The sequence below is a fragment of the Rhamphochromis longiceps genome, linkage group LG19 (assembly GCF_057381845.1).
Source record: "Rhamphochromis longiceps isolate RC_006_pf linkage group LG19, R_longiceps_female_GT1.1, whole genome shotgun sequence".
In the NCBI taxonomy this organism is placed as follows: Eukaryota; Metazoa; Chordata; class Actinopteri; order Cichliformes; family Cichlidae; genus Rhamphochromis; species Rhamphochromis longiceps.
The window spans coordinates 7,130,402-7,146,779 of NC_140575.1; the positions used below are offsets into that span (position 1 = coordinate 7,130,402).

Below are 16,378 nucleotides of genomic sequence, written 5' to 3' on the forward strand. Positions count from 1 at the left end.
ACGAAAAGACGCCACAAACAGTCACAGGCGGCCCATCAACACAACAAGAGAGTTCAGGGGGCCTACCTCGAGCCCAACGGCGGCGATGTAGCAGCTCCGGCGGACGGCCCCGGGTCCGGCAGCAGCAGCAAAACAGTTCAGGGGGCCTGCCACGGGTCCGGTGGCGGCGGCGCTGCTCCTCCGGCGGCCTGCCACGGGTCCGGTGGCGGCGGAACGGTTCTGATGGCCTGCCATGGGTCCGGTGGCGGCGGCGCTGCTCCGGTGAGCAACAGCGAGGCGTGGCACCAGGTCCACGACGCGCCGATCGCTGACATGGACGCACCGGACGTGGACAGCGAGGAGGCCGCGCTAGACGTGGAGGTCCCTCCGGTCCGCTGACCTCCGGCCGAGCGGGACCCTGCTCGGCCGGCAGCGAGAGCTCCTCCTCTTCTCGCAGCGAGAGCTCCTCCTCCGGCTCGCTGAGCTCCTCAGCTGGCAGAGCGGGCTCCGCCGGGTCGCCGAGCTCCTGCTCGGGCATGCTGAGCTCCACAGCTGGCGGTGCGGGCTCCTCCGGCTCGCTGAGCTCCTGCTCGGGCATGCTGAGCTCCTCCGGCTCGCTGAGCTCCTCAGCTGGCGGTGCGGGCTCCTCCGGCTCGCTGAGCTCCTGCTCGGGCATGCTGAGCTCCTCCGGCTCGCTGAGCTCCTCCGGCTCGCTGAGCTCCTGCTGCAGCTGGACGAAGTCTGAGGTTTCCCGAGCTTGCACTACCCCCCGGGCTTTATGCAGGGTGCAAAGGCAGGCGGAAACTCCCTTGAGCTGGCCGAGGTAGGGGTTTCCCTCCAGGATTGCCTCGATGGCGTTTAACCCCACCACCCTTGCCCTTGTGTTGGTGGTGTGAGTTACCCAGTCCATCAGGCGTTGGACGCGGGTGAGGTCGCTCTCTCCGGACAAGGCCGCTGGAGTGGGTAGTGGAATGGAGGCTGCTGCTGGTGGAGAAGATGGCTGAGCGGGTGATGTGGATGGTGAACGGGATGAAACGGTAAGCGGTGAGGTAGATGGGGGATGATTCAGCAGGTGACGGCTGGATTACTAGCTGGGCGATTGGCTGAGGTACAGCGACCAGCTGGGCCGCGGGCTGCGCTTTGGCTACCGGCTGGGCAGCTGGCTGTGCCACAGCTACAGGTGGCTGCTGAGCAGGTAACTGAGCCGAAAGCGGACGGGCAGCTGACCGTATAAACATATATATATATATATATATATATATATTTATTAGGGGTGCAACGATACACCAAAAAAAATGTTCATGCCTTTTTAATTTGTCATTTATTAAATTTTCACGGCACATTCTGCACCACATCTCTGTGCGTTCATCATTTGTTTGAAGCCAGCTCACCTCCTGCAACTACTTTTCCGAGAATTCATGCTTCTTTTGTGGTTTGGACTCCTTCTGACATTTCTTTGGAGGTGGAGGAACATCACAGTAATTGCTTAAAGGAGCTTCTTCGACATCTTTAAGAGTTCTAAACAAATGTCTGTCCTCCTCCTGAAAATCTTATGTACGCAAACACGCGTTGCAACTTCTTATCTTGTGCGTGTTTTTTTATTTTGACAGCGAATGCGCACCTGCGGACCACTTATGTGCAGCCCTGGTTATTTAGCTCGTCATATTGCAGCCTCAGAAATTCTTTTGTCCATGAAACCATAAAGCTGCACTTTCTTTTTGCCTTATAGTCTGATTTGTCATATCTTTTCCGTTTTGTGGTAAGATTTTCTTTGGCTCTCACCTCTTCACCCTGACCTGTCTTATTTGGCTCAGCAGAACTAAAATATATATCCTGCTGCTTTTACACAGGCACTCACATAATGCTCAGCGATCCTCTGCGTGATCAACCTCTCACATGTTTAAGCTGCCGGAGATTTCACTTGTCATGTTTGCATAGTAAGCTAATGATTAATAAGACGATGTCAGAGGAATTGGTGCGCAAATGATCGTCACTCACCAATCAGTGCTGTCGCTCTCTATACACAGTTCGCGCGATTGCAAAGTGAAAGCAAAAAACAAGCGCAAATTCAAACGCGACTTCAATATGTCACATATTGACAGCGGCTCACCGATGCCAATGACATAATTACCCAGCTACAATTCCGAAAGAATGCAAAAGCATTGACATATATTTTTCCTTCCTACGATAGGCCGACGGGCAGGGCAGAGATAGATTTTGGTAGCCCGACTGGAAAAATCGCTAGCCCCAGGACGTCGGGCTAGCGATTTTGCAAGCCCTGTATCTGATTGAGGAATCACTCATCTTTGGAAAAGAGAGTTTATTACAGAGAAAGGGCTCTTTCCAAAATAAAAGCTATACTATACGCTTCTTCTGGGCTATATTCTCAGCAGCATAAGGAGAATCATGTGCTAACAGCTGTCTAAATGACTCGGCTAAAGTTTGTAGCATGCGTGCTTGTTGTTTTTGTCGGTTTCCACTTGTCTTTGCACTAGGATGATGTCGGCGTAAATGTGCAGTCATATTCGTTGTGTTCCCACTAGTGCTGTCAGCGTAAATCTCATTGAAATGACGTTAGCGCCACAACACGGCAAATCTCCGTTAACGAGCTACCGCGGATTGCCCCGTGCATGGGGCTGGACGGCCAACACGTTAACGAGCTAACTGCGCTAACACACTAGCTCCCACCCATGTAATTGAGCATTGCGTGGCACATCCAACATACTGTTTTACTTTAGTCCATGACGCGCTTACCTTCAGGGTCATACGTCACATGAAAACCAAAATAGTTCCAAACGCCAGATCTGAATGAGGGTGGGGGAGGTTCAATTTGCCATGTTGCAACGAGAGCTTAACTTCTGTCTCGCTAGCTTGCCCTGCGCTTACTGAATCTGCGTTCGACTACTCCGCCTAGGCTGCACTGTCAAGCGCAGATCCACTGAGCGCTCAACACAGACAGCATCGTCAGAAGGAAAGTTGATAAAATAAATTAAAAATTTTGTAATGTTCGATACATATGCGTACCAAACCGAAAGCACTGTATCGAACAGTTCAATATCGATACGAGTATCGTTGCACCCTTAGTACATACATATATATACACACACACACATATATATATATATATATATATATATATATATATATATATTTTTTTTTTTTTTTTTTTTTTTTTTTTTTTTAAATATGTATGATACTGAATGTTTCACTGAATGTGACTGTGTATCGAACAGTTCAATATCGATACGAGTATCGTTGCACCCTTAGTACATACATATATATATACACACACACACATATATATATATATATATATATACATACATATATATATATATATATATATATATATATATATATATATATATATATATATATTTTTTTTTTTTTTTTTTTTTTTTTTTTTTAAATATGTATGATACTGAATGTTTCACTGAATGTGACTGTGTAAAGTCATGGTCTCTACTTTCTTTAGGCCAGCACTGTTTTTAATTCAAGTGCTCCTAAAGAGGCTGGCTTTTTAATGGAATTTAAATGTTTGTGGACAGGACTGTCAGAATGAGACGAATCGCTGTGTGTGTCTTTGAAAGATGAGGGGTAAGGTTGTGGGTAAGAGAAGGGTGTAAGTGCAGATATGTTATAAAGATGTCTCTTTATCCTGCCATTAAGACACTAAAAGGAAGTGCATTTTCCAAAACAAGTATTGGAGGATAGCCAACAGAAGACCATTGAGGTGTAAAGGGAGTTTGGTGGCTGTGCAACAGTGAAGCTAGTGATTGATTTTTGAGTCTCACAGGACAATTTAGTTTAAGGAAAATTAGGTTGTTGCTCTTTGGACTCCTTTCGCTTCCAGGTTATTGATCCCAGAAATCTGTGAATATCTTAAGTCCAGCATGGCTCATCAATTTTTGACGTCCTCTGGAAACCGATCCATTGTCGCTTGTGCTGCTCAGAGCAATTTGTCCACCATTACCAGTGGAAGTGAGAGAGTTTCAAGCTCTGTTCTTGGATGCCTCTTGCCAAAATGAACAGAACGCATTAAGTAAATTTTAATTACCGTCCTCCAATGTTCTTTAGGTATACTATATCTACAACATGCTATGATTGACCAGTCATGCAGGGGTGAAAATGATCACATGTAAATGTAATTTAATCCGATTTCCAACTCTTTATTGCACTTTGGGGATAGCTGAGAATATTTTTGGAGAAACGATCTATTGTATGACGGCCAACTTTTCACTCCCCCGTCCTGTGGTCCATTCAGAATAGAATGTAAAGCATCACCTAACTGTGGTCAACCTCAGCTCTTGCTTGTTTTTATGGATTTCCAGTTGGTTTTTAGTAGTTGCGTCATTAAAATTGGTTAAGACACTCACAGTAGAGTTTCAAACAGTTAAATTTTATTGCCCAGCTTTAGCAAGAGTATTTTTGGACAAGCTAGTCCATCTTCCTAATGCGAATAAATAGAAAATTTCATTTTGTTTAGCATTTCCCATAATTATACCTTCATTTTGCCCCGATGGTGGAGGATAATTCTCATGGTAAATAATGTAGGCTCATATCATGGCTATAAGCAGAGCAGAGATGTTCACAACTGATTGAACATATAGTGTCACGGCTGGCGGAGTGAGCCGTGTGGTGTGGAGGAAAGGGAGGACCCAAAATGCAGCAGTGACTGATGATACGAGTGATGTTTATTTACAAAGTGACAATGGCAGAAACAGGCAGTGAGGCATGACAAAACAACTGAAGAAACCTAAACTGGGAGAACTAAATGACAAACCTGAGACCATACAAAAGGGGTGCGGGGCAGAGAGACGCAGAGACAGGAACACCATAGAACGCAGACGAGCCGACAATGAACACAGACCGACACCCACTAAATATACACACACACACACAAGGTAATCAGGTAATCACACACAGGAGGGAAGAACAGCTGAACCTAATACACATGAGGACCGGAGGACACAAGCTGAACACAATGACAACAGACACAGACCTTCAAAATAGAATAGGAAATCCAGAACATGAGCCTTCAAAGTAAAGCAGGAACACACAGACTGATTTACAACACAACACGGGGACATGAACAGAGCACCAAGGACAGACACAGGTAGGGCTGAATACACACACCAAACTACAGGTTCAACCCTAAACCAATACAAAATCAGAATAAACACAAAGCACAAAAATGAACTTCAAGGAAACACAAAACGCTGGGCCAAAATGACCCAGGACCATGACAGTACCCCCCTTCCAAGGGCTGACTCCAGACAGCCCAAAACAAAAACAGATGACCAACCCAGGGCGGGCGGCGGGGGCCCAGGACGGAGGGACCAACACCGAACAAAAACAAGCCCCAGCGAACCAAGTGACCTGTCCAAAACAAACACACATGCTGGAGCACAAGGACAAAACACAGTTCAGGAGGCCGGCCCGGAGGCTGACACAGATCCAAAAGCCGACCGAGCGGAAGGCAGCGGTGGCGGAGTGGAGGCAGTTCAGGGGGCCGACCGTGCACACAGCAACGGCGGCGACGGGCAAACAGTTCTGGGGGCCGACCGTGCACACGGCAACAACGGGCAAACAGTTCTGGGGGCCGACCGTGCGGACGGCAACATCGGCGTGGAAACAAGTCCGGAGGCCGGCCACGTGGAAGGCAGTGGCGGCGTTCAGGAGGGCATTCTGGAGGGCGTCCACGGTGGCGGAGATGCCCAACAAGCGGCCTGGCAGATGACCGACGATGTGAAGGTGGTAGTAGGGGACCTGAAGGCTGCGTGGCCCCTGCAGCCCAAGGCGAAGCGGAGGCTGGACCAGACGAGGATGATGAGGATGCAGAGGCTGGACCAGACGAGGATGATGAGGATGCAGAGGCTGGACCAGACGAGGATGATGAGGATGCAGAGGCTGGACCGGATGAAGCCAAAGCAGACGCTGGACCAGGCGACGAGGATGAAGCCAAAGCAGATGCTGAAACCGGACCAGGCGAGGCCGAAGACTCTGAGGCCGCAGCAGGCGAGGGTGATGAGACTGCAGCTGGTGATGAGACTGCAGCTGGTGGCTGGACGGGCTCCTCGGGCCCCCCAGCAAAAACAGTCTCAGACCCAGTGGGCACTGGAGCCCCTGGCACGCGGGCCTCTGGCAGGAACGCAACAGAACCAGCAGGCACGCGGGCCTCTGGCAGGAACGCAACAGAACCAGCAGGCACGGAGACCTCTGGCAGGGACGCAACAGAACCAGCAGGCACACGGGCCTCTGGCAAACACAAAGCAGACTGCAGCTGCACTGAGCAGTGACTCAGCTCAGGCAGCGACAGTCCGGTGCAGTCCTCAGCTGGCTTCTTAACCTCCAGGGGTCCAGAGTCGGCTGGGGGCTGGAACCCAGCCTCTGGGGAGGCCCTGGAGCAAGTAACAGTCTCTAAACTAGCCAGCTGTTGAGGAACGATTGCATTTTTAACGTGTTTGTCTCTCTGCAAATAATACGTACTAGAAAAAGAGTCAAAAATGGGAGGCACGGACGCAGCCTCCCGTACAGAGGGAGTCTGTGAAGACGGAGACGGCATGAATGACTGGGCTAGCGGAGATACCGGAGTCCGAGTTGCTTGCAGCTGTGCAGCTAAACGAGGTAAAGACAGCTCAGCAGGAGAATGAGCAAGCAACACACCGTTCTCCTTGTCGTCTGCTGCACCAAACAAAGTCCCTGGATAAACTGTTCCACAGTCCAAGACAGAAAAAGGGTCCTTCTCACTCACCACGGCCGGCAGTTCTGAAGTTCCAATATCCGGCTGTGGGGTGACGCGCCGACGGCGCGATCGTCGCTTCCTCCCGGGCAAAACCTCCGGCGGGCCGGGCAAAACCTCCGGCGGGCCGGGCAAAACCTCCGGCGGGAGAAGCTGACGTGGCTGTTCCGGGGCGGCCGTAATCCGCTGCTGCTGGACAAAGTCTGTGGATTCCCGAGCTCGCACCACCCCCCGGGCTTTATGCAGGTTGCAAATTAAACCTGAAACTCCCTTAAGCTGGCAGAGGTAGGGATTTTCTTCCAGGATTGCTTCGATGGCTTTTAACCCCACCACTTGTGCCCTTGCGTTGGTGGTGTGGGTTACCCAGTCCATCAGGCGTCGGATGCGTGCGAGGTCGCTCTCTCCAGACAAAGCTGCTGGGTCCATGTTTGGTCGGCTCGTACTGTCACGGCTGGCGGAGTGAGCCGTGTGGTGTGGAGGAAAGGGAGGACCCAAAATGCAGCAGTGACTGATGATACGAGTGATGTTTATTTACAAAGTGACAATGGCAGAAACAGGCAGTGAGGCATGACAAAACAACTGAAGAAACCTAAACTGGGAGAACTAAATGACAAACCTGAGACCATACAAAAGGGGTGCGGGGCAGAGAGACGCAGAGACAGGAACACCATAGAACGCAGACGAGCCGACAATGAACACAGACCGACACCCAGTAAATATACACACACAAGGTAATCAGGTAATCACACACAGGAGGGAAGAACAGCTGAACCTAATACACATGAGGACCGGAGGACACAAGCTGAACACAATGACAACAGACACAGACCTTCAAAATAGAATAGGAAATCCAGAACATGAGCCTTCAAAGTAAAGCAGGAACACACAGACTGATTTACAACACAACACGGGGACATGAACAGAGCACCAAGGACAGACACAGGTAGGGCTGAATACACACACCAAACTACAGGTTCAACCCTAAACCAATACAAAATCAGAATAAACACAAAGCACAAAAATGAACTTCAAGGAAACACAAAACGCTGGGCCAAAATGACCCAGGACCATGACATATAGTTTATTCTACCTTTGGTGTTTAAAATATGAAAATGTACACGTCCTGTATTCAAACGCGTGCATATTGTTAGTAGAAGTCATAGCGACTTTTTTTTCCTGTTATGTCTCCTGATTGCTGTACAGGAGAGCCCCTTTGTGCAATTGTGTGCCTGAGCGCTCATTGTAGCACAGCACAGTGCATTAGTTTAGTGTGTGTTTGTGATTGTCCAAGGTTCGATGGGCAGAAAGTCTGCAGGAGCATTAGGGACGAGGTGCAGCGGAGAGTAGAGCAAGTCATCCATGCACACAGTCTCATTTTCTTTCTTCTTCCCTGTCTGGTAAATAATGAATTGTTCAACTTAAGAGGAAAAAGAAGCCCATTTTTTCCTCTCCTGTGTGTCTGTCTCCAGAGAAGTAAGAGCTACATTAATGAAAGACGAGGGAGGATTTTCTCTGCGGTCTAGCTGCTAGAAATGAGAAAAACTAACATGCTTTTAAAAGCAGAAGAGTTAGTAATAGGTGTTCTTTAAAGTATTTTTTTTTCTAATACAGTAGCAATAAAAGCCAATGTGTGTGTGTGTGTGTGTGTCTGTGTGTGTGCGTGTGTGTGCTGTTATTACCCTTTGAGTAGTTTCTTGTAACTGCTAAAACAGTTATTAGATGAACAATGATTAGAGTGATAGGTCCAGTAGTTACAGCAAGTAGAATTTGACATGTGTCTGTTTTATAACTTTGAAATGTATTTCATTTTGTTTCTGTTCATCACTTTGTTTTGTTTTGGGGTTTTTCTTCTTTTAAATCTCCTCTATAAAAATTGTCGATTAATCAGTGTCATCATTGGACATGTACTAGAGTATAAGTGTTGGTCTTGATCGCTACCCTCTGACTTTTGGTGAAGTCCACCTGTGGAAAGAATATGCCACAGAGGAAAATGTTAAAAGAAACAGCTGAAAATAAACAACTACCTGTTGCAGCATGTGCCAGCACTCTGTTGCTCAACATGGTTCAAGTTAGAGGACATTCAAAGTCCAAAAGGAAGATATTCTGCTCAATGCCAGCTCCATGTCCTTAATCTAGGCATCTAAAAGGGTAATATTTGCTTTATTGGAGTTTAAATAATCCTCATGGGGGCAGTGATCTTTCCTGGTAGTCTGTATTGTCTCGTTCAATTCCTCTTGTGGAGATCGGTGATGGCGAGGTGTGCTTTGGTGTTTCTTTAGAATTAATTGTGGGAGTGTTGCAGAGCAAACAATCCCACGTGAGGCAAAACCTGCTGTGTCTCATGAACCACCTCACATAAAGTAAACACATCACTAGGCAGCTGGTAACATGTGACTGTGTTTTTCTGGAGTCCCTGTGTGCATGTTTGGATGTAGTTTCTGTGTTGGTTCCCCCGTGGTGGCTGCGTGGCAGGGAGATGACGGCCACAATTAGGATTTCTTCTCCTCTCAGTCCCTCAGGGCTGTTTGGAATGTGGCTGAGAGACAGAGAGCCATACAAACAAGCTATAAATAGAACAGTAAATAAAGGCCATAGTACTGTAAATACTGTACATGTGATACTATATACACTTGCCCAAACACTATTTGTGTTTGGGCAGGTTCAGCAATATCCTTTTGTAGTGATGCTGGCACCTCCTGATTACATTTATTGTGTTGTACAGTGTGCTGGTATAAGAATTGATAACACATACGAAATGATACATCTGACACAATTGTACAGGATACAGAGAAATATATACATAGATTGATTGCTGGAGTTTTACCCCTCAGGATAAAAGGCTGATGGCATATTGTCGTCACCCCAGGCGGTGTGGACAGGCGGTGTGTCACGAAGTGGGATGGACTCAAGCGCAGACAAGGCAGCTAGAATACAGTTCCGTTTATTACTATACAACACCAGGTGCAAATATATACAAGTGAGAGGGCGGGGGGAATCCAGGGCACAGGGAAATCCGGGAAAGGAGCTCTTCACACACGAGGGACTTCACAAAAAACACAGCACACCAGCAGCCCACACACCAAGGGTTCCAGGGAAATGGAATTCCTGTTTACAGACAACAAGTAATTAATCCAAAGGGTCAGCGATACGAAAAGGCAACAAGAGACTAGTACTCCGGAGCTTACTACCGAGGTTACTCATTAGTCCAGCGACGAGATGTTTCCAGCCACTGCCTTAAGTAGTGGATGAGTTTAGGCGATGAACCACAGGTGTGTGATTAACTCCAGGTAGATGTAAACAAGAAACATATGTAGCCAACCTGAGTCAGCCGGGCAGACACGGGGACCATGACACGGTGTGGACACCCAGCTTTGTGAACACAATAACTCAAGAAAGACATGACCTAGTATGTCAATTTTATACCATAAGTGCATCTGTTTAAAATCTTGAACAAGCCAGAATTTCAGTGACCTCGACCTCAAGGTCAAGTTTTCTGAAAATCCTGGGAATCTGATAATTCAAGAAGAAAGCCACCTAGGATTATCAAATTGATTCTTGACATATCTCCAGTTAAAGACTTCTTAATGAAAGTCATGGATGGTTGAGAAGCTGAAATATAGTTTATTTTCTGTTAGCCTGATCACGGTTGTAGTGGATTAAGTACTAGAATGCTTCACTGCCACACAGTGCCACTCGCATATATCCACATGCATAATTCTAAAGTTATGCAACTTACTTTCTGTCTGTAGAAATTTGGCATATGATCAAATGTTCAACAGACTTTGTATGTCACATAAATATGTCTCTTTTAAATCTCTGCCTGTCTGACCATCTCCGTCAGCCCCTATGTAAGGGACATGCATTGGCTGAGATTCAGTCTCTCTCACATTCACAAACACAATTATTAATTCATTATTAATAAGGGTCTCTCTTGTATGTAATATGATTTACAGCTTGCTTTGTGTTGATGAAGTTAACCAGGTTATCATTATGAACAAGTATATGCGAACTATTATGTAATTTTCCTGAACCTTTTAACAAGGCTAATTCAACTCCCAGCTAAAGGCAATGCTCACATCAGTGGTAACAGATATTTTGGATATGAAAAAAATGTTTGGTTGGCAAGAGATTCTTTGTTTTTTCTTGTTTGTATGTTTTGTATTTAATGTTATGTATACATGCGGTAATCTTTCATGAGATTTTAATTTAATGTTTACAGTGTGTGTAGATGTTTCCCTGCTATTTAAGAGACTACATTTGCTTGAAAAAAAGAGATGAGCTTCTTTTCGTCCCTTAAGTCAGTAAATTCTACCTCCTCACGTTCTTGTTTCTGCCCAGCAGTCTCTCGATCTCGCTGCTGCTATTTTTAGAGGCTTCATGATATGAGCTCCTTCGATGCCTGCCAGAACAGAGCTGTAATGTCCCTCCCTCACTGCCGCTTCCTGTCGGTTGCTCTTATTGTTATTTCATTTTCCCATTGATGTGGGATCGCGGTCGGATCCAGCCCAGGCAGACGTGCGGTCCGGTTTGGATTCCTTTATTCACTCCGCCTATTGTTGTATGAGCCAATTGAGCATCTATCCATCATGGTGACTGCTGCTGGTTTGATTTTGTGTGTGTAACAAAAAAAACACAACTCAACAGAAAGAATTTAATCAAGTGCATACACACACACACACACACACACACACACACACACACACACACACACACGCTGAGGCATTCTCTCTCACACACAAACACACACACCTAACTTTTACTTCAGCGCTCTCGATTAAATTTCCCACACCAGCCTCATCTCTGAGTTATTACTCGACTTCCACCTGTCATGGTGGCTCCTGGTGCTTGGTCTCCAGGGGCCTCTTTGAAATGGCAGGGCAAGGTGTGGAAAGGAAGCAGATGGCCTCAGTTGTCTATTAATGTGATATGCTGTAAAGTCAAAGTCAATCTGGGACTACAAAGATTTTAATTTATACGAGATTAGTTCGTGGTGTTGACTCCAAAACCCCTGAATGGTTTGAAAGATGAGGATGGATGGATAGTTCATGGTAACTATAAAAAGTTTTGTCTATATACAGTGGTCCCTCGTTTATCGCGGGAGTTAGGTTCCAAAAATAACCCCCAATAGGTGAAATCCACGAATTTCCTCATTTAAATTTGTATTTCACCTTCAAATTGTTTCATTTTATTTTATTTCCTTGGCTTGGTATCATCCTTTTCAGCTCAACCTCACGTGTCTGAATGTAGTTGTTTTTTCACTGACATACTGTATTAACACAACTGATCTGAAATCGCGCCAAGAACATAAAAATCCTAGTAGTATTTTTTTTTCACCGTAAAAAAACACAGACATGTTGAGTAAATTATTTTTATAACTTGAAATGCAAATATAAATTGTACATTTTGAAAACTTATAGTATAGTATAGTTATCTAAAAGTGCAGCCGATACACCTGCCATTTTTAAAATTTTGTACAACCCTTTAAAAATATTACTATAACTAAAATGAGAGAACAATCAGCTGTCGCAAAAGGATGCCCCACAAATTATTTGTGCCAGTAAAAGAATTTTTTTTTCCACCACAAGACAGAGGAGAACAGCACAGGGATAAACCTGCAGGCCTGACAACAGGAGGTGTATCACTCCGCTGGTTTTCTACTTGGTGGCAGTGTTTACACTGCAATGTGCTTTTGTGACATTCATTAGTTCCCTCACTGACACACAAAACAAAACAACGACTACACAACAGACTAACTATACATGTAACTATACATGGCTTTTTTCTTTCTTTACTGTTTTTGCGCTGTCCTTAGAAAATGCTTTTTAAAAAAAAACAAAACAAAATGTGACGATATATATTTTATCAGAACTCTGGATTTACTGGCCTGTAATTAAAATTTAAAAACCGGTGTATACGTTGAAGTCCGAACTTTCAACACGGGCTAAAAGACTCAGCGTGGCTGCAGATTGTTGCTATGTCAGCTTAAATCAGTCATGTGATTTGGAGGTGCAGCGTGTCTGTGGACCCCAGAGGGTTAATAACCCTCCCCTTCATTCTATTTCCAGAGTGTAACAACCAACCACCTACGTGAAACCTAAATTCCCATGGTGTTGTTCAAAATGTGCTCTGGCACAATTCTAGGCATCGGTTGCTACTGAAAACAAGAAAAAAGCCGGTCTGCGCTATGGACTGAACCATTTTTTAATGCTGGAGTGGGGTAACACTATGCAATATTTTCAGTTTTAGAATTTGTATTCACTGCTAACTGTAACTATGCTCAAAGTGTTAAGAGATTATTTTAGGGTGTCACTTGCCACCCCATGCGACCCTTCTAGAGCCGCCCCTGTCCCCATGGAAAAACGTGGGGGGAGCAGGAAGACCCCTATTTAGGAAGAGAGTAGGCATTTGTACTAATAGATACAACACTGATTAAGTCAGACACTGCATGAAAAGGAGGAAATTGGGTGGATCAAACTGCAGCAGCAGTTTCAAATTGCAATATGTTTTAAAGGTGCTTAAATTAGATGATCTACCTGTATCATCTGCTGGACTTGACTTTGCGGCTTAAGTAAACTAAAGCTATACCCAGGTTAGTAAACATTAATTAACTTGATGACTAAAATAATTAATCCTACTTCCAGTTAGCAATAAATTCCTTGCACAAAGTCTGTACAAGATTCACCGCCCCCATCACGGCCCTTTGTAACGTGAAACGCAAAACTACTTTCTGTTAAAACTTGAGCCTTGGCACACAAATTATTATGAATTTGTGTGCCCTTTCCATTAATGGTCATCAAAGATGAATCATGGTGCAATACATAGACAAATCGTGATTTATGTGCATGACAACATCCGCGACAAACAAGACCCTGACATGCATGCTAAAGCCTTAGAGAAGAAAAAAGGAAAAAAAAAACCCAAAACATCTGAGAAACAAACAATCTAAAACAACCACACTGTGCCAACCCTCAAGGCAAGAAGAGGTCTCAAGCTGAGGCGGCAGTGTTGTTGTGAAGACCTGTGTATGTTTTTTGATTCGCTACGATAACACTGGGAAAATGCACCACCTAGTAAATACATGCTAATTCTTAAGAGTAATGATAACAGAAGCACAGAGCAGCACAGCTGTTATGCTTCTGATGCGTTTCTTAATGTTAGCACAGATGGTAGAGTTACCTTCAAACCAGGTACCAGAGAGGCTCACACTGACTACAGAATTAGTGCCAGAAGAAAATATCTTGTGATTATCTTCTGCTAAAAAACTATTATTGCCAAGTTTATATGTGTCCAAAGTGTCTCTCACCTGAAAAGAATATTCCTAAGATCATGACATGAGAAGTAAACACAACTTTATGTCTGTCAGAGCTGATACCAGAGGTACGTCTTTGATAAATGGATTCGTTTTTATATTGCTTTTTTACTGTACTTGATCACTCAAAGTGCATTGAACAAAATCCTTCACACGCATTCATACAAGGACTTTTCTTCTATGCCTAAGTGCTTTCTATCTAACATTCACACTTTGATGAATGCATCAGAGAGTGTCCATCAGAGAATGAGTCACCAGTAGCTTGACTAAGGATGCTTAGGGATGCTGACTGGATCAGCCAGGGATTATAGCACCAACCTTCCAGTTAGTGGATGACCTGCTCCAGTTCCTGAGCCACAGCCACCTCGATCTTTGTGAAAGACATCTTTTTTTAGGTCACTTAGAGTGTAGCTAAAATGAGTCATGAATGGGTTACTTGACTTCTTCTGCTTTTTCTCTCAGCTACTCACTTTGGGGTTCACCACAGTGAATCATCTGTCTCCATCTCACCGTATCCTTAGCATTCTGTTCTGTCACACATCCACACATCCATGAATCCTATTTGTAGTTTTCCTCTTTTCCTCCTACCTGCTAGCTTCATATTCAGCATCCTTTGTCCAGTATATCCACTGTCCCTCCTCTGTCACTCTCCAAACCATCTCAGCCTTTCAAACTTTGTCTCTTAACTCCGTAACCTGAGCTGTCTCCCTGATGTACTCATTTCTAATCCTCTCCATTCTCTTCACATCTTTAACTCTGTCAAACCATCCATCACAGCAGGTCTTTCGCTCTTGCTGCTATCCTTCTGTCACAAATCACCTCTGAAAACTCAGCTCCACCTGCACCACCCTGCCTGTGCTCTCGTCTTCACCTCTCTTGTGCACAGTGTGTTGGTTTGCATGGTTGATTGCAGCTATTTAAACTTGTCTGCCTTCACTACTTCTACACCTTGCAGCTTCACTGTTACACCTGTTTCACTCTCATTCACACTCTGTTGCTTCTACTGCTTGAACCCATCTGTCACTCCCACCACACTCCTACTGCACAACTCGCCACTGTCTCGCTGTTGGATGTCCCGTACCACCCTTTTCTCCCACTCCTGATTTCCTCGTGCAGTAGCACAGTTCTTCTCTTGGCACCCTATCGCATACTTTCTCTAAATCCACAAAGAGACGTGGCGATACCTTCTGACTTACTTTATTCTTGCCCGCCAGCACTCTGAAAACAAACTGCATCTTCAACAGGTAAAAAAGTATTAAACCCGTCACCAGTTTTCTGAGTAAGAATATTTTAAAGGTGCTTTTGACATACGTTGTCTACAGATGTCTATAACAACCCATGCAAATTACTATCAGCTGTTCAGACCAAATTGATGGCCTATAAAAAGCTGTTTCATTACCAAGGTGTCACACAAGAAACATCTCATGATGGGCAAAACCCAGTGAGCTCTGTTAAGACTGGTGCAACACACACTGATGGCACTGGTTACAAAAGAATTTCTAAACTACTGAAGGTTCTATTGAGCACTGTTGGGGCCATAATGTGGAAGTAGTAAGAACATAATTTCACCATAAACTGGCCACAACAGGTACAAAATAATAAGTCTGTGAGATACTGGGAGCATATCCGGTTGTTCAGTGATGACGCGACGAATCCTACTTCCGGGCCTAAAGTAGTCTGCGTTTAATATGGCTTTTGTGTTGTTAACATGTTTAATGTTATGTATTTTCTTCTATTTGATCTCAAAAAGCTCCTAAAACAGTCAGTGATCACTGTTGACCTCCCTCGGCTTTTATTACCACTAATCATTTATTTAAGCTCAGTTTTTAAAACCTTAGGATGTAATTACAGCCCAGCCCATGCAGCAGTGTATATGAATGACTAACCTCGTATTGTGGATGGATTATCTCAGTTGTTCTCCTGGCTGAAGTTTGGTCCTTTTACAGCATCCTGCCATGCGATTACATTTGTTCCTGACCACCGGGAACACTCACATTAACTTTTATCGAGTGGAAAAAAAAGTTAGCTTGTTTATATTATGCTAACATAGCTGTGTCGCTAGCGGTCACGTAGCACATCATTATATACCAGCTAGCCAAACTTCAGTAACCCTACAAACGTCACTGCTGTTTAGTTTTCTGTCTTCATTTATGTTGGAAGTGATAACAGAGCTGTACGTTTTAATTTGTTTCCAAAACCCCGCAGTCAGGACATGCTATATTGTATTTAGATGGAAGCTAGCGAGCTAACTTCCTGCTAACTTCTAACTCCGTTAAATGTCATAAATTCCGTTTTCATGGATGCCTGGATGTTAAACTCAATTGTTACACCTGGTAGAGCAGAACGCT

General features: G+C 44.9%; 2 protein-coding genes across 2 annotated transcripts in view; one reads left to right on the plus strand and one right to left on the minus strand.

Annotated features, from left to right (window-relative positions):
* The window catches only part of kcnh5b (potassium voltage-gated channel, subfamily H (eag-related), member 5b), a 190,397-nt gene that overhangs the window by 154,290 nt on the left and 19,729 nt on the right, over positions 1–16,378 (plus strand). The window lies entirely within an intron of this gene.
* On the minus strand, positions 63–7,147 carry LOC146646094 (uncharacterized). The gene is made up of 5 exons (XM_085392174.1): positions 6,880–7,147; positions 6,569–6,690; positions 1,068–1,178; positions 313–979; positions 63–118 (listed from the first exon to the last, which is right to left on the minus strand). The coding sequence occupies exons 1-5, from the start codon at positions 7,145–7,147 to the stop codon at positions 63–65; spliced, it is 1,224 nt and encodes a 407-aa protein (XP_085248300.1).